Source organism: Lissotriton vulgaris, chromosome 6 (assembly GCF_964263255.1).
Source record: "Lissotriton vulgaris chromosome 6, aLisVul1.2, whole genome shotgun sequence".
Classification (NCBI taxonomy): domain Eukaryota; kingdom Metazoa; phylum Chordata; class Amphibia; order Caudata; family Salamandridae; genus Lissotriton; species Lissotriton vulgaris.
The window spans coordinates 787,955,328-787,982,576 of record NC_141694.1 but is presented as its reverse complement, the minus strand read 5'-3'; the positions used below and the strand labels follow the sequence as shown (position 1 = coordinate 787,982,576).

At 48.7% G+C, this 27,249-nt stretch overlaps 1 protein-coding gene across 3 annotated transcripts in view; it reads right to left on the bottom strand.

The window, feature by feature from the left end:
* LOC147708002 (uncharacterized) overlaps positions 1–27,249 on the bottom strand; it is a 507,148-nt gene that overhangs the window by 371,165 nt on the left and 108,734 nt on the right. For all 3 annotated transcript variants that reach the window (XM_086926813.1, XM_086926814.1, XM_086926815.1), the window contains exon 3: positions 22,888–22,984. In XM_086926813.1, the coding sequence (XP_086782939.1) occupies positions 22,888–22,984 (97 nt within the window). The remainder of the gene's footprint in view (positions 1–22,887; positions 22,985–27,249) is intronic.

Below are 27,249 nucleotides of genomic sequence, written 5' to 3'. Positions count from 1 at the left end.
CACAAATCTGTGAGAGAACGGAAACCCTGCGACACTAGATCGGTTATTCGACATTGTTGTTCCTGTAGATTTATGGACAGAATGCAAAATTGCAGTAAACTGGCCAAATGATGAATATCCTAGAGACCCAAAAAAACAGGAGCACCATCAGATGGGGTGATGAGGAAGTATAATCAGGTTATAATGTATTTGAAAGGGAAAGTACCTCCAAAAGAGACCGACTGGACTAGAATAGACAGAACTACCCAGAATAAAGCTGAAACTGTGCATGCATATTACGAACAACTTTTACAAGTTTTTAAACAGTATAGTGGTTTAGAAAATATTGGCACTAAAGATATGACGCATTTTATTTATTGGTTTGTGTCTGGGTTGAAACCAGAAATTTCGCAATGGATTAAAGATAAGAAAATCTGCTGGTAGGCCAAACCTGTGGATGAAATACTGAAATATGCAAAATATTGTGAAAATGAATTGGACAATAAACGAAAGAATTTTGAAGAAAAAGTAATGTGGGCACAGGTAAAATTAGCAGAGTAACAAGAACTTAAATTGAAAAATATTCAGAACCAAGGAGATGGAAATGGTAATAAACCTAGAGGAAAATGTAATCGAGACGAAGCTAAAAAGAAAATTCCTTGTCATGGGTGCGGCAAGTTGGGGCATTGAAAGAACGAGTGTAAGGCTGTATTAAATAATAATAATAATTGGAATTCACAGACGCAGAATGAGGTATCGAAAAAGAAGCAAAAACAGGTAATACAAAATCAGTTACCATTGGCGCCTATGCCAAACCCTGGGAGTCAACCAGCATACAGTGTAGATACCACAAGTTGGGAAGGAAGCGGTAAAAGGGACACAGTGACACTCCAATTTCTTTTGAGTGGTTCATACTTTGATGAAGATAGTTTCTGACGGTGCATGAGGGGGGAGGACGAGGAGTGTGTACTTGGCGCATCCTTGCAGGTAGATCAGTGAGGTCCATACATTGAGGGAAAGGTTGAAGGAAATGATGTTACCTTTCTGTTGGATACTGGTGCTACCCGTTCTACTGTGAGAACAGCAGACGTTCCAAACCTATCTCTCTCTGGAGAAGCGATCCAAGTAGCAGATGTTTCTAATTAACAAATTAGTACCCCAGTTACAGAACCAATGGAAGTCAAAATAGGCAGGGAAGCGGTGCCCAAACGCCCATATGGAGGAGCCGCCACTGGTGGGATTAGGTCACATGGAGGTTCATTGGTAAAAAAAATGTGCCTGGGTGCTCATCAGGAGGCAGCTTGCACCATCCTATATCTCCTGTTAGCGCCGCCTAAAACAGAACCAACTATTAACCACAAACGTGGAGAGAGGGTGTGGCACAATGGTCAAACCTGCGGACTTTGGAGCTGGGGAACCAGGTTCGAGCTGCAGCATTGGATCAACTTCCTGTGATTCTGGGCAAATCACTTAACCGCCCCATAAATTAATGTGTCCTCAACTGGTGCTCATGAAAAGCACCAGTGGTGAGTAAGTACTGGTGCTGAGCACCAGATACTACTGGTTCAAATTAAACAGTGCCGGAACACCTCCCAAACACCCCTCAACCTGTGGATAACAGGCATTCCTTTAACCCTGCATTTTTTATGGCTATCCCTATCTCACCCTTTTTGTTGCTACCGTGTTTGATGATATAATACCGCTAAGATTATCCCTCACCTTAATAGTTCACTGTGTTTTGTTGTTTTCTGTTATCTGTTCATATGTAGGAGATCGCCATCTCTATTTCTTTCTTTATGTAGCACGCTGATACTTGCTAGATAACGTTGAGCTTTATAAAAATGTATAATTAATAAAAACACATAAAACTGCATCCACGGCTGGAATATTTTTCTTGATAATGAACAGTTCTAGGGAATATGTGCAAATACATGGCTCTAGAGTTAAGTAACTAAAATGTGTCCTCCACACGTTAGCCATTTAGGGTGTAAGAACAATTTGGATAAATGCCCTGATTTCTGAAACTGCCCACATTGGTAAACAGTAAGTCCAAGTTAACCATAGAGAAGTAAAAGTATGACGACGAAGGTAGACTACTGATCACCCAACTGAAAAGAGGTGAAGAAACCATACTAGTAGCAAACATATATGCACCAAACATAGACGACATATTGGGAGGGGGTGACGAGGGAACTAGAAGCAAATCAGTCGAATGACATGACTATCGAAGCAGTGACTTCAACCTAGTTCTAGACCACACTCTAGATAGACAATCAGGGACCCAAGCCCGACCGCTAGCCTCCCACAACATTCTAAAGAACATGTAACAGATTCAAACTGCAAGACCCATGGCGCTTACAACACCCAGACACCAGAGATTACACTTTCTACTCCAACTCACACAACTCCTACAGCAGAATTGACTACATCCTCATCTCAGGCTCATACACACACCTGATAGAACACACAGAAATTGCATCAAGAACAATCTCAGACCGCTCTTGCATCAGCCTACAGCTAACAGGTCGTCACAACAAGCACATCACCCATAGATGGCGGTTCAACAACATAATGATGGCAAAAGAGGAGGACAAAAACAGAATAGAGAAGGCCATTAAGGACTATATCAAAGAAAACAACACACCGGACATAGATCCAAAAAGCCTATGGGACGCCCTTAAGGTGACCATCAGAGGTACGCTAATAGAAATCAAGGCCAGAAGAGACAGGGAAACAAGAGCTCAGCTAGAGCAGCTAGAATGGGACATCAAACAACTAGAAACTAAGCATATCGGGGACACCTCAAACACAGCCGTTCTTGTAGAACTCACAGGGTAAAAGTACGAATTCAACAGGATTCTTTGCGAACGGGCCGGTGTATGTATAAGAAAATACAAACAAATCAACCTCTGCAAAGCTAATAAAGCAGGGAAAATCCTAGCGTCACATCTCAAAACACAAACAAAGACAACACTGCATCTCTACAATCACAGTTGCGAACAACAAGACACACACCCGACACAAGGATATCCTACACACATTCATTGAATTTTACAAAGAGCTCTAAAAAAGAGACGACAATCTCGACCAGGAGGGCTGCTCAGCCTACCTAGACCGACTAAAGCTACCCAAGATAACGACAGAGGAAGCTAGGACACTAGGTCAAGACTAAAAATGACTGAGATCACTATAGCTATAAAGTCACTAAAAGACAACAAAGCCCCAGGCCAGATGGATATACAGCGCCCTTTTACAAAACCTTCCAAGACCAGCTTCTTCCAGTCTTGACAAAATTCTTCAACCACTGCGGAAGGGAGGGGGTAGTAACAAAATCTATGTCACAAGCCAACATAATTGTCATACCCAAAGAAGGCAAAGATTCACAATGGCCCATAAACTACCCCCCATCTCACGTATAAACTTAGATTGCAAGTTATACGCCAAAATCCTAGCCACAAGACTTAACAAAGTGCTACCACAGCTGATTGGGTACACACAGGTAGGCTACCTGAAAACACGCATGTCTCACGATAACACAAGACTCCTCTGCCAAGTCATAGTGCACTCCTCTAAATCATATAACCTGGCGGTAGCAATCTCGCTAGACGCAGAAAAGGCTTTTGACAGGGTATTCCGGCACTTCCTAGAGAAGAGCATGCAAGCATACAACATAGGAGATAGCTACACAAAGAAAGTCATGGCACTGTACAAAAACCCTAAAGCACAGATAGCTATTAACGGAACATCATTGGCCCAATTTAACCTTAAGAGGGGGACGAGACAAGGTTGCCAGCTATCCCCGCTGATGTTCCTATTAGGACTTGAACCCCTGATTAGGGACATACTAACAAACAGTAATATAGCGAGCGTAACCATTAACAACACCACAGCCAAACTTGCTGCCTACGCAGATTACCTACTCATAATAACAGAGGACCCTGATCAATCCATACCAGCACTCATGCACACCATTGAAATCTACGCTAAACACTCAGGATACAAACTCAACAGAGATAAATCAGAGTGCATGCCCCTCAACATACACACAACCAGAGAGGTAATGAGAACGTCAGGACTGGCCCAGCAACCTGGGTTTGTCAAATATCTGGGTATTCAATTCGGGAAAAGTCTAAGAAGCACCTTAGAACAAAATGAGAAATCAACCCTGGAAAAGATCAAAGGGCTACTGGAAACCTGGTCGCCCAGGTTCAACACCTGGTGGGGCAGAATAGACACAGTAAAGATGATAATCACTCCCATAGTTAACTATCTCGAAAAGGGGGTGGTGATGAACAGAGTGTCTGAATTAAGCAGACCACTCTTACCCAGTCCAAAGATCAGGGCTTGATCCATCACCGTTATTTATCTCACTGCACCATCCCAGCTCAGAACCTGGCTATATGCAAATCAGTCTGTCCCTGGCCCAGTGCATCATGGGAACAGGGCAGACTAAACTACCAAGCCAATTCTTCACCAGAAAGGAGACAAGCTACCGGGGACCGGTTTCTGGCATTTCAACCGTCTTCGTCCCGGCTTGCTTGAATCCTGATGGTGCAGTGAGAAAGGGACTGTGAGAAGTTGGCCCGATATGCAACGTTCGCTATTCTAGCGACCGCTATGTATCGTTCCAACGACCCTTATGGTGATTGGTTGTAAGTCAACCTTAGACCAGCTATCCTAGTAGCGTGGATACGAGCAGTCTTCGGGCTAAACTCTAGAGGGCGTGTTAAGCCAGCTGTTATACCATCACATACCCCTTGAACCCCAAGTGAAAGGACACCACACAAGTGTTATGAAAATAAACAGAATATTTATTAAGAATCACAACTGCCCTGGACTCTTTATGAGGACAGGGTACTTAGCACAAACCAAAAACTCTTGGGAGAATACTTCAAGTGCACAATTTAAACAAGTGTCCGGGGACACGGGAAGTTTAGTGGTCTTGGGCGGACCCGATAAGGCAAGTCGGAAGCGAGGGACTCGGGACCCTAGAGTAAGGAGGCTATGCAGGCACCGAAATGCCGAAGTTACCTAGCCACGAGGGCTGCGGCTGCACAAGTCTTACAGGCGGGGTCTTCGCTGACGAGCCAGGAGCCGGAAGAAAAGGAGTTGCTGGCCGGCGACCAGTGCTGAATAGTTCGTAGAGATCCAAGCCTGGATCAGAGATCGTTGACACCTGAAAGCAGAGGGGACCAAGTTCGTACTACTAGCCAGTAGTCAGAGGGTACCAGGAAGGCACCGGTTGGCCGTCACCTCGACTAGGTGAGTGGGCGACGCTAGGCTCTGCAGTCTCACGGACCAGGAGGCGTTGTCGGCGACCAGGATGGAGGTGCGAGCTGTCCCACGAAGGTTGATGCTGTCGGCGTCGCTGGGCCCAGGATTGGGGCAACAAGCCTTGGCAGATTTCAGGGCCACGTGGTGGGCCTAAAATGGCGTCTTGAGTGGACCGGGAGGGTCCGGGGTGCTTCTCTCAAAGATGGAAGCAAGGGCCAGTCTGGAGCAACCAGACCAGCAGCGTTGGTTGTCGGGTGTCGTCAAAGAAGGGCACAAGCCAGCGGCCAGTGACCAGACAACGTGCTGAGCAGCGAGCAGAAGGGCCCCACGCAGATCGTGGAGATGCTGGGAGACTGCACTTCGGTGCTGGAGCTACTCAGGGTCGGGGCTTCTCGGACCCCAGAGCACTCACCAGAGAATTGCTTCGATGGTCGTGCTGATTAAGAAAGCGTGCAGGTTTTGATGATGGCCGGTCCCTCGAGGTCTCGTCGCACCCACAGATCACAGCTGAGCTGATGACGTGGGTAGAGGTCAGAGGTGCCAGGGAAGCCGGTTCTCGTCGAGCTGGGCTGTCAGATTCCTTGAGGAAGGACTTGCAGCAAACCGCAGAGTTCTTAGATGGTGCCCGCTGGTGCAGGGTGACTACTCCTTAGCCACAAGGGAGAAATCTTGAGAAGAGTCTCAAAGTCCTTTCGTAGAAAGTATTCTTGATTCAAAGATGATCTAATTTGGAAGGGTCCCCGCTCCGGCCTTTATCCTAAAGAAAGGGGTGGGTACATGACTAGGTCCTGCCCTAAGGGTGGGACCAGGAAGGGGGGTAGTTACACCCCTCTCCCCTGCCGGACTGTCCCCAGGTCAGGGGCTGGCGCCCCTGGAACTGGTTCTGACCGGCAGATGCGTAGTGAGCACCGGGGTGCCACTCCGCAGTCACCTTCTCGCGAAGCCCTACCTACCCAGAATACACAAACCCTGTCTGGGACGGTGCGAACACCGCCCTTGACAGGAAACCCTTTGTCCAAGCTCTCCTCGCTGGAAGGACTCCCAGCAGCAGGAGGTCAGACTCGTGTCTGTGGTGGCAGCATCCATTTTGTGGAGCTGAGGCTTTAGTTAACTTTAACCGGGGTTCACAGTTACATACATGTCGTGTCCCTCTAGAAGGGCGGAATGCTAACCTCGTCGCCAGAATTGGTGAGGGGGTAGTATCCCGATTCGTATGACACCTTACTCGACATGTCTGGATAACGCAATACCGAAGTTACCGATATGGCACGCGTTATCATGGAACAGCCATTGGGTCTTGGTTCCGCCAGCTGCAACCGGGCTCGGCTCGGGCCAGAACCCAATTCACACGAGTCCAAGCACTCTGCCTTCAGGATTGTCAAGGACTGCCCTAGGAGTGTCTGATAGGAACTCCGGTGTCCATTGTGTGGTTAGATATAGGGCTACTATACCTAAAGCAACGAGCGGGTACGCTACGTTGCCCCAGCTGTCGTGCAGCCAGTTGTGTCAGATTTCGATGGCCATCCGGGGGTGGCATAATACATGCTTCAGCCCCTGGTAGGCCCTGGGTACACCGATGCCCTGAGTTACAGGGTCTGACAGGGTGGCCCAGTTCCAATTGGGTAATGCACCAATTTAGAGAGAGAACAGCTAGGCTGTGGGTCTGATTAGCAGGCCCGCAGCCCGAGAAAGTCGTAAACCAGTGAAACAAAAGCAAAAAGTCCGGGTGATCATAGGATTGCAGACCCTACTCTCCTACATGACCCCCCCAAACGTTGGGACAATAAGCTAACCTTGACCAGGTGAGTCTTTTTGTTCTAAGTGGAAATACCTGGAGAGCCCATCTGCATTGCCATGATCAGTACCAGGTCTATGCTCCACTGTGAAGTCCATCCCCTGTAGGGAAATGGACCACCTAAGCAGTTTGGGGTTTTCACCCTTCATCTGATTTAGCCATAAGAGGGGCTTATGGTCGGTCTGAATTTTGAAATGAGTGCCAAACAAGTATGGCCTCAGTTTCTTCAGGGCCCACACCACAGCGAAGACCTTCCTCTCTATAGCTGACCAATTTTTCTCTCTGGGGGTCAGCCGTCTGCTTATAAAAGCAATGGGCTGGTCATTACCATCAAAATTCAGTTGAGATAGAACAGCTCCCACACCCAACTCAGAAGCATCTGTTTGGACAATGAATGGTTTGGAGTAGTCTGGACTCTTGAGGATAGGTGCCGTGCACATGGCCTGTTTTAGGTCATCGAATGCTTTTTGACAGCTCGCTGTCCACTGAACCTTTTTTGGCATTTTCTTACTCGTCAGTTCATTGAGCGGAGTCACAATCGATCCGTAATTTCTGACGAACTTCCGGTAGTAACCAGTCAGGCCCAAGAAAGCTCGAACCTGAGTCTGGGTGGTTGGAGGAGCCCAGTCCCTGATTGACTGTATCTTGCTCTCCAGTGGCTGAACCTGGCCTCCACCTACGAGGTGGCCCAAGTATACAACCTGTGTCTGCCCTATCTGGCACTTGGTAGCCTTGATAGTGAGACCTGCCGCTTGCAGAGCCTCTAACACTTTCCGCAGGTGGACCAGGTGATCCTCCCAGGTGGAGCTAAAGACAGCAATATCGTCGAGATACGCCGCACAGAAGTCGTCCAGCCCAGTGAGAACGTGATTCACCAACCGTTGGAAGGTGGCAGGTGCATTTTTCAAACCAAAGGGCATCACCACAAACTGGTAGTGCCCACCAGGGGTAGAAAATGCGGTCTTGGGCTTGGCGTCCTCAGCTAACCTGATTTGCCAATACCCAGCTGTCAGGTCAAACGTACTTAAGTAGATGGCCGAAGCCAATCTATCGATAAGCTCGTCTGCCCTTGGTATTGGGTGGGCATCAGTCTTAGTGACTGCATTGAGACCCCGGTAGTCTACGCAGAACCTCATCTCTTTCTTACCACCCGGGGTGTGAGGTTTCGGCACTAGAACTACGGGACTAGCCCAGGGGCTGTCGGAGGGTTCAATGACTCCCAGCTCCAACATTTTCTGCACTTCGTTCTTGATGCAGTCTCTAACGTGATCTGGCCGCCGGTAGATTTTACTCTTCACGGGCAAGCTGTCACCAGTGTCGACCTCATGGGTGCACCAATTGGTCTGACTGAGTGTTAGAGAGAACATATGCCGGAAGGATTGAAGAACCTGTTTACAATCCTCCTGTTGATGTTCGGAGAGGCTGCCACAAAAGACAACACCATCTACCGATCCATCGTCAGGATTCTGAGTGAGCAGGTCGGGGAGAGGGTCACTCTCCTCCTCCTGTCCCTCATCCATGGCCATGAGCAAACTCATGTCCTTCCTGTCGACATATGCCTTGAGCCTGTTGACATGGAGCACCCTGTGGGGGCTCCGGGGAGTTCCCAGGTCTACCAGGTAGGTGACATCTCCCTTTTTCTCCAGGATGGTGTAGGGCCCGGACCATTTGTCCTTGAGTGCTGCCGGGGCCACTGGCTCCAGCACCCACACCTTCTGTCCGGGCTGATAAACAGTCAAGACAGCCTTTTGGTCATGCCAAGTTTTTTGGAGTTTCTGGCTGGCCTTAAGGTTTTCGGATGCCTTCTCCATGTACTCAGCCATCCGCGAGCGGAGGCCCAGCACATAGTCCACTATGCTGGTGGCAGGCTTTTTGAGAGGTCTCTCCCATCCTTCCTTCACCAAACACAGGGGTCCTCTCACAGGATGCCCGTACAGAAGTTCAAAAGGGCTGTAGCCAACCCCCTTCTGTGGGACTTCTCTGTAAGCGAATAAAAGGCAGGGGATCAGGACGTCCCATCTACGCCGAAGCTTTTCAGGTAGTCCGTGAATCATCCCTTTCAGGGTCCTGTTGAATCTCTCAACAAGCCCATTGCATTGTGGATGATAGGGTGTAGTGAATTTGTAGTTGACACCACATTCCTTCCACATAGCAGTTAAGTAGCTCGACATGAAGTTTGCACCTCTGTCGGAGACGACCTCCCTAGGGAAGCCCACTCTGGAGAATACTCCAACTAGGGCTCTTGCCACAACAGGCGCTGTAGTGGTCCTAAGGGGAATAGCTTCAGGATACCTGGTGGCATGATCCACTACCACCAGTATAAACTTGTGCCCTGATGCTGTTGGTGGTTCCATGGGACCGACGATGTCAATCCCCACCCGTTCAAAGGGCACCCCCACCACAGGAATTGGTATAAGGGGGGCCTTCGTCATGCCACCTGACTTACCACTGGCTTGGCAAGTGACACAGGAGCGTCAAAACTCCTTGGTATCTTCGTTCATGTGAGGCCAGTGAAAGTGTGAGACAAGCCTGTCCCACGTCTTCGTCTGGCCTAAGTGTCCTGCTAAGGGAATCTCGTGGGCCAAGGTAAGGAGGAAACCACGCTGAGACAAGGGGACGACCAGCCTCCTGGTCATGCCCGGCTTGGGGTCTCTAGCCTCAGTGTACAGGAGTCCATCTTCCCAGTATACCTTGTGGGTACCTGTGGCGTTCCCAGCAGCCTCAGCAGCAGCCTGCTGTCTGAGGGGTTCAAGAGAAGGGCAGCCTAACTGGTCCTTCCCCAGGTCCTCTCGTGTGGGTCCCCCTGAGCCCAGAAACTCAACTTGATCAAGTTCGAGTTCTTTAGGTTCAGTTTCCCGCAATTCTTGGAGGTCAGCCTCCTCTGAGTCCTGATCCTCGACCTGGGGCAAGGGGGAAGGCGAAGCCTTAACCCGACTGCTCCTCTTCTTGGGAGGTGTCTGGTCCGTTGTTCCAGGATCCAGCACCTGCTCAGTGGGGCATCGTCTGACCTGTGACCTGGTCACAGCAAACACGTGTGCTGGCAAGCCTAACATCTCCATGTGAGTCAGTTGCTCCACTTCTGACCATCGTGATGACTCCAAATCATTGCCCAACAAACAATCCACTGGGAGGTCTGAACTAACAACAACCTTTTCTGGCCATTTACCCCTCCCCAGGAGAAAGCAACAATCGCCATACTATGTCTGGTAGTGGCGTTGCTGGCATTGGTCACCAGGAATTCTGTACCTGGCATGATCTGTCCAGGGTCCACAAAGTTAGGCGTCACCATGGTGACGCTGGCACAAGTGTCCCTATAGGCCTGAGCCATTCTTCCATTTATTAAAGGCGTCTGTCGGTATTTGCCCAAAGTATTGGGACTGATATCAGGGGGTATATCCACATCCCCTGTACAGACAAGGACAGCCTGAGTGAGTGTACCAGCTAAGCCGTCACACCCCTCAGAACCCAAGGTTAACCCAACTAGTCCCTTGGGAGGCGCACTACTACTGCTGGCTGTACTAGGGGGCACAGGTGCCGTAGGGGCTGCAGTAGCAGGAGTCTGCCCTCCTTTCTTGGTGCACTCACTAAACCAGTGAGTTTTACTTTTACAGTATTGGCACCACCTTTTCGATTGACCTTCTTGATTCTTCTTTTTCTGGGAAGCCTGACCCCCCCCCTCTTTGGGTTGTTGGGGACCTGTCGAAGACTTCTGGTCAGTTTGTTCCCCTTTCGAATCCTTACCCTTCTGGTCTGCTTTCTTCTGATCACCCTGGTTCTGGCCCTGGTTTTGCTTAACCCTTGTTCTGACCCATCTGTCTGCCTTCTTTCCCAATTCTTGGGGAGAGGTCAGATCCGAGTCGACAAGGTGCTGATGCAACAACTGGTTCTGACAATTGTTTAAAATCTGTTCTCGCATGATCAAATTATACAATCCTTGGTAATCAGTAACCTTACTGCCCAGCAACCAGCCCTCAAAAGCCTTAGTGGCACAATCAACGAAACCAGACCAGTCCTGAGACTGAGTTTTCTGGGTATCCCTGAACAGCAACCTGTACTGCTCAGTGGTTAGGCCGAACCCATCAATCAGTGTGTTCTTCAGGATCTGGTAATTGTTAGCGTCCTCGACCCTTGTGGTGAGGAGCTTATCTCTACCTTTACCTTCAAAGGAGAGCCACAAGATAGCTTCCCACTGACTCTGGGGGACGCACTGTACAGTGCAGGCCCGCTCCAAAGCAGTAATCCACTTGTGGATGTCGTCCCCTTGCTTAAAGGGGGGCACTATCTTATTCAGGTGCTTAGTGTCTAAACTCCTGGGTTCCCGTGGGGGAATGCTGCCACCAGTGGGAATCGTCCCACTCAACTCTTGCTCTCGGGCAAAGGCGAGTCTCTCTTTGGCTAGGGCAAGTTCTTCCCTTTCGATCCGCAGATTGACTTCCCGCTCCTTTGCTTCGTACATTCTCCTCTGAGGTGATGTCATCCCTCTTCGAGCAGAACCTCGAGAGCCATTGGTTCGAGCGGATCTGTTAGAGCCTCTCGACAGAGACCTAACTCGTCCGTTCCCAATGTTAAGCTGGCCCGAGAGAGGCCCCAGGGGTCTCCTAGTACCAAACTCGTGCCGGCTTAAGTTGTCCTGAGTTAGCTGACTAACTATGACTGGACCTTTGTCTGCCTCGTCCCCAGATGTCTCTGGTTCCTCGTCCTCCTCTTCGCCCTCGGCAGAGAGATGGATAAGGTCAGGGTCACCTCGGGTTCCCTCGAGGGGAGGCATTTCCATTTCGGGATGAGAAGGGTCGGTGTTACCCGCCTTCTTGGCATCATAAGTCTCCAAGAGACCAATCAGAAACGGAATGGTAGGGTTTGCACCCTGCTTAATCTTTCGAGACGTACAGATCTGTCGCATCTCATGAAAGCTAAGCGCAGCATATCTGGAGGTGACCTGTGGAAGGTCGACTGACACGAGGGGAGACTCAGAGTTTCCGCCTTTGTCCGACATGCTGTTTCTAGTGTGGTGTAAGTGATGTACCTACCTACACTATGGGTTTACCTACTGAGCCCTTGCTAAGAGTTGTAGCCAAGGTGTGCTAAGCCTTGAAGAGCTACAACAGCTGGTTCAGTAGAACTCAGAGTATTCTAAGCTAGGTTATATGTACCTGGAGTACTTATGCGATCTTTCACAAGATGTTCTTAGGATACGCGTGGTAAACAACAGCAAGCTCAAATCCCAACCGCTGCTCACCAATGTGAGAAGTTGGCCCGATATGCAACGTTCGCTATTCTAGCGACCGCTATGTATCGTTCCAACGACCCTTATGGTGATTGGTTGTAAGTCAACCTTAGACCAGCTATCCTAGTAGCGTGGATACGAGCAGTCTTCGGGCTAAACTCTAGAGGGCGTGTTAAGCCAGCTGTTATACCATCACATACCCCTTGAACCCCAAGTGAAAGGACACCACACAAGTGTTATGAAAATAAACAGAATATTTATTAAGAATCACAACAGCCCTGGACTCTTTATGAGGACAGGGTACTTAGCACAAACCAAAAACTCTTGGGAGAATACTTCGAGTGCACAATTTAAACAAGTGTCCGGGGACACGGGAAGTTTAGTGGTCTTGGGCGGACCCGATAAGGCAAGTCGGAAGCGAGGGACTCGGGACCCTAGAGTAAGGAGGCTATGCAGGCACCGAAATGCCGAAGTTACCTAGCCACGAGGGCTGCGGCTGCACAAGTCTTACAGGCGTCGGGGTCTTCGCTGACGAGCCAGGAGCCGGAAGAAAAGGAGTTGCTGGCCGGCGACCAGTGCTGAATAGTTCGTAGAGATCCAAGCCTGGATCAGAGATCGTTGACACCTGAAAGCAGAGGGGACCAACTTCGTACTACTAGCCAGTAGTCAGAGGGTACCAGGAAGGCACCGGTTGGCCGTCACCTCGACTAGGTGAGTGGGCGACGCTAGGCTCTGCAGTCTCACGGACCAGGAGGCGTTGTCGGCGACCAGGATGGAGGTGCGAGCTGTCCCACGAAGGTTGATGCTGTCGGCGTCGCTGGGCCCAGGATTGGGGCAACAAGCCTTGGCAGATTTCAGGGCCACGTGGTGGGCCTAAAATGGCGTCTTGAGTGGACCGGGAGGGTCCGGGGTGCTTCTCTCAAAGATGGAAGCAAGGGCCAGTCTGGAGCAACCAGACCAGCAGCGTTGGTTGTCAGGTGTCGTCAAAGAAGGGCACAAGCCAGCAGCCAGTGACCAGACAACGTGCTGAGCAGCGAGCAGAAGGGCCCCACGCAGATCGTGGAGATGCTGGGAGACTGCACTTCGGTGCTGGAGCTACTCAGGGTCGGGGCTTCTCGGACCCCAGAGCACTCACCAGAGAATTGCTTCGATGGTCGTGCTGATTAAGAAAGCGTGCAGGTTTTGATGATGGCCGGTCCCTCGAGGTCTCGTCGCACCCACAGATCACAGCTGAGCTGATGACGTGGGTAGAGGTCAGAGGTGCCAGGGAAGCCGGTTCTCCTCGAGCTGGGCTGTCGGATTCCTTGAGGAAGGACTTGCAGCAAACCGCAGAGTTCTTAGATGGTGCCCGCTGGTGCAGGGTGACTACTACTTAGCCACAAGGGAGAAATCTTGAGAAGAGTCTCGAAGTCCTTTCGTAGAAAGTATTCTTGATTCAAAGATGATCTAATTTGGAAGGGTCCCCGCTCCGGCCTTTATCCTAAAGAAAAGGGTGGGTACATGACTAGGTCCTGCCCTAAGGGTGGGACCAGGAAGGGGGGTAGTTACACCCCTCTCCCCTGCCGGACTGTCCCCAGGTCAGGGGCTGGCGCCCCTGGAACTGGTTCTGACCGGCAGATGCGTAGTGAGCACCGGGGTGCCACTCCGCAGTCACCTTCTCGCGAAGCCCTACCTACCCAGAATACACAAACCCTGTCTGGGACGGTGCGAACACCGCCCTTGACAGGAAACCCTTTGTCCAAGCTCTCCTCGCTGGAAGGACTCCCAGCAGCAGGAGGTCAGACTCGTGTCTGTGGTGGCAGCATCCATTTTGTGGAGCTGAGGCTTTAGTTAACTTTAACCGGGGTGCACAGTTACATACATGTCGTGTCCCTCTAGAAGGGCGGAATGCTAACCTCGTCGCCAGAATTGGTGAGGGGGTAGTATCCCGATTCGTATGACACCTTACTCGACATGTCTGGATAACGCAATACCGAAGTTACCGATATGGCACGCGTTATCATGGAACAGCCATTGGGTCTTGGTTCCGCCAGCTGCAACCGGGCTCGGCTCGGGCCAGAACCCAATTCACACGAGTCCAAGCACTCTGCCTTCAGGATTGTCAAGGACTGCCCTAGGAGTGTCTGATAGGAACTCGGGTGTCCATTGTGTGGTTAGATATAGGGCTACTATACCTAAAGCAACGAGCGGGTACGCTACGTTGCCCCAGCTGTCGTGCAGCCAGTTGTGTCAGATTTCGATGGCCATCCAGGGGTGGCATAATACATGCTTCAGCCCCTGGTAGGCCCTGGGTACACCGATGCCCTGAGTTACAGGGTCTGACAGGGTGGCCCAGTTCCAATTGGGTAATGCACCAATTTAGAGAGAGAGAACAGCTAGGCTGTGGGTCTGATTAGCAGGCCCGCAGCCCGAGAAAGTCGTAAACCAGTGAAACAAAAGCAAAAAGTCCGGGTGATCATAGGATTGCAGACCCTACTCTCCTACAGGGACTCATGTCTGAGTATACCCTGCCACACCTATAGTGGCCAAAACGATTCAGAAAAGGGGGTGGTGATGAACAGAGTGTCTGAATTAAGCAGACCACTCTTACCCAGTTCAAAGATCAGGGCTTGATCCATCACCGTTATTTATCTCACTGCACCATCCCAGCTCAGAACCTGGCTATATGCAAATCAGTCTGTCCCTGGCCCAGTGCATCATGGGAACAGGGCAGACTAAACTACCAAGCCAATTCTTCACCAGAAAGGAGACCAGCTACCGGGGACCGGTTTCTGGCATTTCAGCCGTCTTCGGCCCGGCTTGCTTGAATCCTGATGGTGCAGTGAGAAAGGGACTCATGTCTGAGTATACCCTGCCACACCTATAGTGGCCAAAACGATTCAGAAAAGGGGGTGGTGATGAACAGAGTGTCTGAATTAAGCAGACCACCCTTACCCAGTCCAAAGATCAGGGCTTGATCCATCACCGTTATTTATCTCACTGCACCATCCCAGCTCAGAACCTGGCTATATGCAAATCAGTCTGTCCCTGGCCCAGTGCATCATGGGAACAGGGCAGACTAAACTACCAAGCCAATTCTTCACCAGAAAGGAGACAAGCTACCGGGGACCGGTTTCTGGCATTTCAGCCGTCTTCGGCCCGGCTTGCTTGAATCCTGATGGTGCAGTGAGAAAGGGACTCATGTCTGAGTATACCCTGCCACACCTATAGTGGCCAAAACGATTCAGAAAAGGGGGTGGTGATGAACAGAGTGTCTGAATTAAGCAGACCACTCTTACCCAGTTCAAAGATCAGGGCTTGATCCATCACCGTTATTTATCTCACTGCACCATCCCAGCTCAGAACCTGGCTGTATGCAAATCAGTCTGTCCCTGGCCCAGTGCATCATGGGAACAGGGCAGACTAAACTACCAAGCCAATTCTTCACCAGAAAGGAGACAAGCTACCGGGGACCGGTTTCTGGCATTTCAGCCGGCTTGCTTGAATCCTGATGGTGCAGTGAGAAAGGGACTCATGTCTGAGTATACCCTGCCACACCTATAGTGGCCAAAACGATTCAGAAAAGGGGGTGGTGATGAACAGAGTGTCTGAATTAAGCAGACCACTCTTACCCAGTCCAAAGATCAGGGCTTGATCCATCACCGTTATTTATCTCACTGCACCATCCTAGCTCAGAACCTGGCTATATGCAAATCAGTCTGTCCCTGGCCCAGTGCATCATGGGAACAGGGCAGACTAACCTACCAAGCCAATTCTTCACCAGAAAGGAGACAAGCTACCGGGGACCGGTTTCTGGCATTTCAGCAGTCTTCGGCCCGGCTTGCTTGAATCCTGATGGTGCAGTGAGAAAGGGACTCATGTCTGAGTATACCCTGCCACACCTATAGTGGCCAAAACGATTCAGAAAAGGGGGTGGTGATGAACAGAGTGTCTGAATTGAGCAGACCACTCTTACCCAGTCCAAAGATCAGGGCTTGATCCATCACCGTTATTTATCTCACTGCACCATCCCAGCTCAGAACCTGGCTATATGCAAATCAGTCTGTCCCTGGCCCAGTGCATCATGGGAACAGGGCAGACTAAGCTACCAAGCCCATTCTTCACCAGAAAGGAGACAAGCTACCGGGGACCGGTTTCTGGCATTTCAGCCGTCTTCGGCCCGGCTTGCTTGAATCCTGATGGTGCAGTGAGAAAGGAACTCATGTCTGAGTATACCCTGCCACACCTATAGTGGCCAAAATGATTCAGAAAAGGGGGTGGTGATGAACAGAGTGTCTGAATTAAGCAGACCAATCTTACCCAGTCCAAAGATCAGGGCTTGATCCATCACCGTTATTTATCTCACTGCACCATCCCAGCTCAGAACGTGGCTATATGCAAATCAGTCTGTCCCTGGCCCAGTGCATCATGGGAACAGGGCAGACTAAACTACCAAGCCAATTCTTCACCAGAAAGGAGACAGGCTGCCGGGGACCGGTTTCTAGCATTTCAGCCGTCTTCGGCCCGGCTTGCTTGAATCCTGATGGTGCAGTGAGAAAGGGACTCATGTCTGAGTATACCCTGCCACACCTATAGTGGCCAAAATGATTCAGAAAAGGGGGTGGTGATGAACAGAGTGTCTGAATTAAGCAGACCACTCTTACCCAGTCCCAAGATCAGGGCTTGATCCATCACCGTTATTTATCTCACTGCACCATGTCAGCTCAGAACCTGGCTATATGCAAATCAGTCTGTCCCTGGCCCAGTGCATCATGGGAACAGGGCAGACTAAACTACCAAGCCAATTCTTCACCAGAAAGGAGACATGCTACCGGGGACCGGTTTCTGGCATTTCAGCCGTCTTCGGCCCGGCTTGCTTGAATCCTGATGGTGCAGTGAGAAAGGGACTCATGTCTGAGTATACCCTGCCACATCTATAGTGGCCAAAACGATTCAGAAAAGGGGGTGGTGATGAACAGAGTGTCTGAATTAAGCAGACCACTCTTACCCAGTCCAAAGATCAGGGCTTGATCCATCACCGTTATTTATCTTACTGCACCCTCCCAGCTCAGAACCTGGCTATTTGCAAATCAGTCTGTCCCTGGCCCAGTGCATCATGGGAACAGGGCAGACTAAACTACCAAGCCAATTCTTCACCAGAAAGGAGACAAGCTGCTGGGAACCGGTTTCTGACATTTCAGCTGTCTTCGGCCCGGCTTGCTTGAATCCTGATGATGCAGTGAGAAAGGGACTCATGTCTGAGTATACCCTGCCACACCTATAGTGGCCAAAACGATTCAGAAAAGGGGGTGGTGATGAACAGAGTGTCTGAATTAAGCAGACCACTCTTACCCAGTCCAAAGATCAGGGCTTGATCCATCACCGTTATTTATCTCACTGCACCATCCCAGCTCAGAACGTGGCTATATGCAAATCAGTCTGTCCCTGGCCCAGTGCATCATGGGAACAGGGCAGACTAAACTACCAAGCCAATTCTTCACCAGAAAGGAGACAGGCTGCCGGGGACCGGTTTCTAGCATTTCAGCCGTCTTCGGCCCGGCTTGCTTGAATCCTGATGGTGCAGTGAGAAAGGGACTCATGTCTGAGTATACCCTGCCACACCTATAGTGGCCAAAATGATTCAGAAAAGGGGGGGGTGATGAACAGAGTGTCTGAATTAAGCAGACCACTCTTACCCAGTCCCAAGATCAGGGCTTGATCCATCACCGTTATTTATCTCACTGCACCATGTCAGCTCAGAACCTGGCTATATGCAAATCAGTCTGTCCCTGGCCCAGTGCATCATGGGAACAGGGCAGACTAAACTACCAAGCCAATTCTTCACCAGAAAGGAGACATGCTACCGGGGACCGGTTTCTGGCATTTCAGCCGTCTTCGGCCCGGCTTGCTTGAATCCTGATGGTGCAGTGAGAAAGGGACTCATGTCTGAGTATACCCTGCCACATCTATAGTGGCCAAAACGATTCAGAAAAGGGGGTGGTGATGAACAGAGTGTCTGAATTAAGCAGACCACTCTTACCCAGTCCAAAGATCAGGGCTTGATCCATCACCATCATTTATCTCACTGCACCATCCCAGCTCAGAACCTGGCTATATGCAATTCAGTCTGTCCCTGGCCCAGTGCATCATGGGAACAGGGCAGACTAAGCTACCAAGCCAATTCTTCACCAGAAAGGAGACAAGCTACCGGGGACCGGTTTCTGGCATTTCAGCCGTCTTCGGCCCGGCTTGCTTGAATCCTGATGGTGCAGTGAGAAAGGAACTCATGTATGAGTATACCCTGCCACACCTATAGTGGCCAAAACGATTCAGAAAAGGGGGTGGTGATGAACAGAGTGTCTGAATTAAGCATACCACTCTTACCCAGTCCAAAGATCAGGGCTTGATCCATCACCGTTATTTATCTCACTGCACCCTCCCAGCTCAGAACCTGGCTATTTGCAAATCAGTCTGTCCCTGGCCCAGTGCATCATGGGAACAGGGCAGACTAAACTACCAAGCCAATTCTTCACCAGAAAGGAGACAAGCTGCTGGGGACCGGTTTCTGACATTTCAGCCGTCTTCGGCCCGGCTTGCTTGAATCCTGATGATGCAGTGAGAAAGGGACTCATGTCTGAGTATACCCTGCCACACCTATAGTGGCCAAAACGATTCAGAAAAGGGGGTGGTGATGAACAGAGTGTCTGAATTAAGCAGACCACTCTTACCCAGTCCAAAGATCAGGGCTTGATCCATCACCGTTATTTATCTCACTGCACCATCCCAGCTCAGAACCTGGCTATATGCAAATCAGTCTGTCCCTGGCCCAGTGCATCATGGGAACAGGGCAGACTAAACTACCAAGCCAATTCTTCACCAGAAAGGAGACAAGCTGCTGGGGACCGGTTTCTGACATTTCAGCCGTCTTCGGCCCGGCTTGCTTGAATCCTGATGGTGCAGTGAGAAAGGGACTCATGTCTGAGTATACCCTGCCCTACCAAGCCAATTCTTCACCAGAAAGGAGACAAGCTGACCAGAAAGGAGACAAGCTACCGGGGACCGGTTTCTGGCATTTCAGCCGTCTTCGGACGGCTGAAATGCCAGAAACCGGTCCCCTGAAGCTTGTTTCCTTCCCAGTATAAGAATTGGCTTGGTAGTTTGGTCTGCCCTGTTCCCATGATGCACTGGGCCAGGGTCAGACTAATTTGCATATAGCCAAGTTCTGAGCTGGGATGGTGCAGTGAGCTAAAAAACGGTGATGGATCAAGCCCTGATCTTTGGACTGGGTAAGAGTGGTCTGCTTAATTCAGACACTCTGTTCATCACCACCCCCTTTTCTGAATCATTTTTGTCCACCATAAGCGTGGAAGGGTATACTCAGATGTGAGTCCCTTGCTCATTGCACCATCAGGATTCAAGCAAGCCGGGCCGAAAACGGCTGAAATGCCAGAAACCGGTGCCCGGAAGCTTGTTTCCTTCCCAGTATAAGAATTGGCTTGGTAGTTTGGTCTGCCCTGTTCCAATGATGCACTGGGCCAGGGTCAGACTAATTTGCATATAGCCAAGTTCTGAGCTGGGATAGTGCAGTGAGCTAAAAAACGGTGATGGATCAAGTCCTGATCTTTGGACTGGGTAAGAGTGGTCTGCTTAATTCAGACACTCTGTTCATCACCACCCCCCTTTTCTGAATCATTTTTGTCCACCATAAGCGTGGAAGGGTATACTCAGATGTGAGTCCCTTGCTCATTGCACCATCAGGATTCAAGCAAGCCGGGCCAAAGACAGCTGAAATGCCAGAAACCGGTCCCCGGAAGCTTGTTTCCTTCCCAGTATAAGAATTGGCTTGGTAGTTTGGTCTGCCCTGTTCCCATGATGCACTGGGCCAGGGTCAGACTAATTTGCATATAGCCAAGTTCTGATCTGGGATGGTGCAGTGAGCTAAAAAACGGTGATGGATCAAGCCCTGATCTTTGGACTGGGTAAGAGTGGTCTGCTTAATTCAGACACTCTGTTCATCACCACCCCCCTTTTCTGAATCATAGTTAACTATCTAGCAGGAATGCTTCCCTTGGCCCTCACGGACGAATTTCAAATTTCACAGGAAGATAGACCAAATGATAAATACATTTACATGGCGTGATAAGAAACCCAGAATAGGCCTCCCAAAACTAAGACTAGAGCAAAAGCTAGGAGGTCTCAACGTGGCGGACCTGAGAACTCTCCAGTTAGCCTTCATAGCCAGACAGGGAATGCACTGGGTACTTCCGAAACAGCAATACACACCGACATGGCTCTCTATAGAGAAAGCCATTCTAAATAACACAGACCCTTTAACTCTCCTCACCACCAACAAGTAGGCACAAAAGAACAACCCGATCTTTAAGATCACAAGGTACGAGTTGCTCAAAGTAGACCAGAAGCTCGAATGCAGCATCAAAAACTCGTACTGGGAAACACTCAGGGCAAACCCCAAGATTAAATACAGGGGGAAGCCCCTCGACATAGAGTCATGGAGAAAGCTAGGATTCTCATATCCAGCTCAGTTGGAAGCTGAGGGGGTGCTCCACACCTTCAACAGCCTGAAAACACGACACGACCTCCCAGACATAGAACTATATTTGTTAATGTTATCATTTACTTATAAAGCGCACGGTCACCCCAGGGTTTCATGGCGTTACTCCTGCTAAAGTTGTTACATCAGACCCAGTTAGTAGGCTAATCCAAACAGCCAAGTCTTAAGTGCCTTTCGAAAGCCAAGAAGGTTATCGCAGCTTCTCATTGTTACCGGAAGAGAATTCCAGAAGGTAGGTGCCAGATAAGAAAATCTGCAACCTCCAACCCGTTTGAGTTTTATAGTTGGAACCGATAGAAGATGCAGATAAGAAGAGCGCAGGTTGCGTCGGGAAACGTGTTTATTTATCATGGCCATGATAAATTTAGGACTGTTGCCTTGGAGTGCCTTGAAGGCAAGACACCCAGTCTTGAATGCAGCACGTTGCTTCATGGGAAGCCAGTGGAGCTTGAGCAACAGGGACCTGACAGAGCGCCATTTTGGCAATTTATATATTAGTCTTGCTGCCTGGTTCTAAACCATTTGCAGCCGTTTCAGTAAATACTGAGGCAAGCCGATGTAAAGGGAGTTTGCAAAGTCCAGGCGTGAGAGAACCAATGCTATTACCACCTGGATCAGAGCTGAGTGAGTCAGCAGATGAGCAATTTTCCTGATTTTGCGAAGCTGATAAAAACCGGAAGAGATCACTGCGCCCACCTGTCCTTTCAGCGAGAGGTCTGCATTGATTACTACCCCTAGGTTTTTTACAGACAGAGATGGAATTGGAGGGGGACCCAATTCGCTAGGCCAAAAGTGTGGACCCCAGCAGTCCTTACTCCTCCCAACTATACAATTTCCTGGCAATCAAATCAGCCTTAACAAAGTCAAAATTAGCCAAGCACAAACCCTCAATCTTTCAGTACATGGAAACCATAAACATGACAGGTCACCAGGTCTCACACCTATACAAACTCCTCCGGTCTGTCTCCACCAAACTCAACGCCAAGAACACCAGCTACTGAGAAACTCAGCTAGGATCCAAACTCACAGAACAAGAACTACAAACCTTTTGTGCGGCCCCATCAAAAAATATGATATCCCCAGTGCTAGCCCAGACGAATTTCTGGTGTTACATCAAGAACACTGGACACCAGCTCGCCTAGCCTCGATAGGCCTCAGAGACAACGACAGTTGCTGGAACTGTGGCACAGAAAAGCGAGACCTCGCACACCTCATCTATCACTGCACTAAGGTCAGTAATTTCTGGGGGAAAGTGCTCAGCTTCATGAACAAAACCGTAGGCTGTAATCTAGATCAAACTTTTGCCACAACTACCACAGCACACATAACAGCAGACATCGCCACACAACAGGATAGAAACCTCCTGGTCTTCCTCCTGACGACAGCTGTCAAAACAGTACTAACCAAATGGAAGGACACCTCCAAAGCCACATTCAAGGGGTGGCTGAACTGGGTGACTTTTCTCAGAGGGGCTGACAACACTGCACTTAGACTCATACCATGGAGGAACCCCAACAGAGGGATGTGGTCAAAACTAGACATATTCCTAAATCCATGCAAACACCCATAAACAACAAAATATGCCAAACCAGGTAAACACAACTCCACGAGGGCCCGGTGCTCTGTCACTAAACAACCACCGAACACTTCTATGTTTTATGTACCAACTAGTTACGCGTCCAATCGCAATAACTTAAATGTTCAGGATTATATGTGTGCTAGACAGTGGGGCAGACAAGCGAAGACTGTAAAAACAACCACCGCATTGCATTGCCCTATGAGAATGTCCGAGAAACTTGATATATGTTATTTGTCACATTGTCTTTTGTAACATGTAAATACCAATGAAAATATATTTTTTTTAAAAAGAGGAATCCTAACTTTAGTACTCCTAAATGCCATCTGTGAATAGGGAAAGTCGTAAAGCTAGGATTTTGTCTCAGATTACTTTTGCGAATCGGGCCCAAAGAGTGTTACATTTGTAAGCTTAACTTGGGACTCTGTGGGCTGGCATATCTCTGCATGGCCAGTCCGACTCCGAAATAAGAAAAAACAATATCCTACCTGGATTTATCAATGTGATAATCTTCTGCTGTTCATTGACCAGCCTTTGCAGCTGCTCCATCTTTTGCATCATTATCTGCTCTTGCTGCCCTGCGCCCTGGAAATACAAAACGGAAGAGTTGGCATTGATGGGCTTTCTCAGAAGACTTGCATCAACTCTAGCTTAACCTCTGCATAAGGAGTTCAAGCCGGTAGGTGTGTTCCTGTTCTGGGATTTACAGTGTTGCGGTTCCTTTTTAGAAAAAAATTAGAAGCAAACTATTGGGACTTTAAAAATTAGGTCAACTGTCCCACAGTGAAAACTAGGTTGCTAGTAAATGATGTGGGGCAAATCGCCAAAATGACAAACAAGCATTAGCAAAGCCACTAGGTCTGACTATTTTAAAAGTGACAATGCTCCTTTGTTAACTGGCAAATTTGCGTGTGTGGTTGTGTGAATTGGTGAGGGAGTGGGAGAAGGTGAGAATGTGCCAAAGGCTGATGAATGAATGAATGAGTGTCTAGATGTCAACAAATAAATGGGTGAGTGCAAGGATGAATAAGCGGGTTTATGAGTCGAATAATGTATGAATGGTTTAACGGATGAATAGAGGGGTTGATACTGCAAGATTTAAGAAACAAGCTGAGGGTAGAGATGATAGCAGTGACGTAATAAAAATGAGAACAACTACTAATTTAAATGCCAATGTACTCATTAAACCAGGGCTGGTGAGCTGTATCAAATTGCAATAGATTTTACATTGCACTTCACTTTGTTGCACTGTACAGTTCTGTATTGCATTGCATAATATTACGGCAATCTCTAATGATGTTGCATTCAATAATAATGTTGCATTGCATATTGTGCTGCATTGCATATTATGACATTCATATTATTTTTGCATTTGGTAGTACTTTGTAATGTACAGAAGTGCACTATGTAGCATAGTTGCATGACGGTGAATAATATCAAATTGTACAGAATTTTATATTCTGTAGCGTGGTATAGCGCTGTTGTAATGTATTTATTGTATAGTATTTCAGCCTTGCACAGTGTTGCATTGCACTGGACTCAATAGTCGTATAATACTACACTGTACAGTACGTCATATTGTATAACATTGCTGCATTGCATAGTTTTGCTCGGCACGACCGTGCCCTGTATCAGTTTGTAGCAGCTCCAGCAAACAGCAGCTACAGGGAAGGGCGGCAGGATGAACGTGCCAGAGAAGCAAACACAACAAGTGACAGTTAAAGAAGCCACGAGGCTGGCGGCAGTGCTGTCTCAGACAGAGCAGACATCAGGCTGTGTGAGAAAGGAGAGCTGAGCAGCATCGGCCCACCAGAGTGACCGCCTCCAACCCCGCCACAAACAAGTGAACGCAGCCGAAGAAAAGTCTTAATTCAGCGATGTGTATCTTCATTCCATTATAAGCATCAGCCCACGACAAGAAGCCAAAATAAAATGCTAATAAGTATTGTCAATGGTAATAGGTCTGATTTTAATGCGCTGCACCCTACACTCTCTAGAATATGCCACTCACCCTGCGCTTATGAAGACACTTATCCTGCAGTCACACAGGCACACCACTCACCCCTTGCCCTACACTCATAAACTGAGCACCCTGCCATTATCTCCCTCCCACCCAAAGTGCTTAATTTGAACCAGTGGTTGCCGGTGGGGCACACGGCATTCCTTTTTGGGAACCAGCACTTATTTTTCATCATAAGATATTGTCCGCGAGCTAGAGAAGGAAAAGTACATGAACACGAAAGAAGGGGGAAGAGAAAGACAGAAAAACTAGCATAGAGAGAGAAAGCAGGGACCATCAAGAGTGAGATAAAAGGGGAAGCAGTGTCTGGTAGTGGATTAAAGAGGCCCGAGGTGAAGTTAAGGCTGTGCAGCCTTGGTATTAACTGTGCACATTTTTAATAGCATAATTGGAGCAGATATTGGGCATTGGTGAGCATGGCTGAGTTTAGGGCGGTGATAGTGGTGCAGCTGCACCTGGAGCTGACATGGGGGGATGGGGTGAGTTTTGTAATTTCAATATAGAGCAGTAACCTATGATCTGTCATCAAAGAGCTGCAAGCAAAATGCATGATACAGTCAACATGTTGTTTTTTCCCTAGTCTTTCAGTATCCTAATGCTGCTAAAAAGGGCTCATTTGGGGAGACATACATCCTAATTATTAAAGCCAAACCTTAAACTCTGTGGTACGTTTTCAATCCTGAGTTTGTGCTTCTCCAAACACTGCCTACTAGTATGGATGACATGTGATTTCTACACCTTGTAATCCTAATTGGTTTATGTAGCATTTCCTATAGATTGATTTATACTCATATGATTCATTGTCTCGTATAATGTGTGTGTGTGCTGTAAAGTGCTCTGACACACTACACTATAAAACAAATGCATTTAAGAGAACAGCTACGGAGAGTTGAGGGGCACTGCTGGCATGTGGTAGTGAGGGAATCCGTGGAGAAGGAGATCAGTGGGGGTGGGTGCCAAAAAAGATTGCTGCACTGGGAGCCACCAGCGCTAAAGCTGACCATGCCGGCACAAACTATTTTACAAATTAAGCACTGTTTACTCACCCTGTACTTTCCCTGTAGTCACACAGCAGGTCCTTTGCACTCTTATACCTCACACTCGGCCCTCACATAATTCTCATCCTGCACTCACCCACCTTTGACACTGCACACACTACTCTCACAACTCTCCGTATGTACTCACGAACCACTAAAACACTACTAATGTTGACTGCTCAATCTTCACTCTCCCACATTTCATCGTGCACATTCCAACACCTCCCAGCCTGCACACGCACACCGCTCCTCCTGTACACATGCACCACTCCTGCTACTCCCAAATACTGCACACCTTGCACACTCACACCACTTCCCCTCTACACATTGCACTGCTCACCCTGTCCACTCACACAGCTATCGCCCTGCACTCAGGCACCATCCACTGTGCACTCTGATACTTCTCACCTTTCAAACACCATTCACCCTGCAATAAGACACGTTCATCCTTGCTCAGACACTACGGTGACCAGAAATTTAAAATAAAAAACAGGGTCATTTCACAAAAATAGAAGAAGGACTATAATTTTACGTCAAGCGAGTGCACAGAAGGACAGCAGAGAATTACAAAACAGGCAGTAAGAACATACATAAGATGCCATTTTTAAACCCACTAGCTTGCCTGTGAATTAAATTGCTTTCTTGGAACAACTGCTAACTATCCCTGCTTTGTAAAACATAAAAAAAACACCTCCCCCCATTTTTAGTCGACCCTCTCCTAAAACCGGGACATGAGCGAAATTTCTCGAAATCTGCCCGGATAGCTGGTGAAAAACGAGGACAGTCCTGGCAAATCCGGGAGGCCCGGTCACCCTATCAGACACCTCTCACCTTGCCCTCAGACACAGCTCACTATCCACACGCACCCAGTACTTAAGCATTGCTCACCCTGTACTAAAACCCCTCATCTCGCACTTACACACCAAGGTCCCTAAACTCAGAGACCTGTCCCCTGTGCTCACACCACTGCCCAACCTGCACACACACACCACTCATACATCTCTGACCCAGTATTTGTTCACCAATCACCCACCCATCTTTCATCCTGCATTCACCTAAAAACTCACACAGAACTCACCTACTGTTCACACCGCATTCACAAACTACTCACCCTACTCTCACCTCATTCTTACACCTCTCAGACATAGCCCCTACACATATTATCCAACCTCCCTTCAGACACACACTGCTCATCCTGTGCACAAACACACAGCTCATCCTGCACTTCAGAAAGCTCACTCTCTACTCACGATGAAATGAAATTAAAATAGGATTTCTAAAGCACACTCATACGCAGGTGTCTAGGCGCTGACGCTACAGGGGGAAAGATAATAAGGGTAGCAAAACCCCAGACAGCAGCGAGGCTCCCGAGGAATGAAGGAACATATTTGCACTAATTATTAAAAAGCCAGGTTTTGAGCGCTTTGCGAAAGGTCAGCAGATTGTTTGAGGTTTTGAGGGTAAGTGGCATAGTATTCCAGAGTTTAGCAGTCGTGACTGCAAAACTCTTTCCTCCCCAGGCAGCCATCCTAAACTTGGGGACAACCTAATTAGCCTGAGAGGTCGATCTTAGGTTTCTGACCGGGATGTAGCGATAGAAGAGTTGCCTAATAAAGAGTAGTCACTCGGATTGGAGGGCTTTAAAGGCTAAGCACAAGGATTTGAACACAACCCTCTTCTTAACAGGTAGCCAGTGTAGTGATGGGAAAGACTCGGATACCGACTGATGTTTTGGAATCCCCAACAGCAGCCTGCCAGCCTCAATCTTGACCAATTGTAGTTTGTCTAAGGCT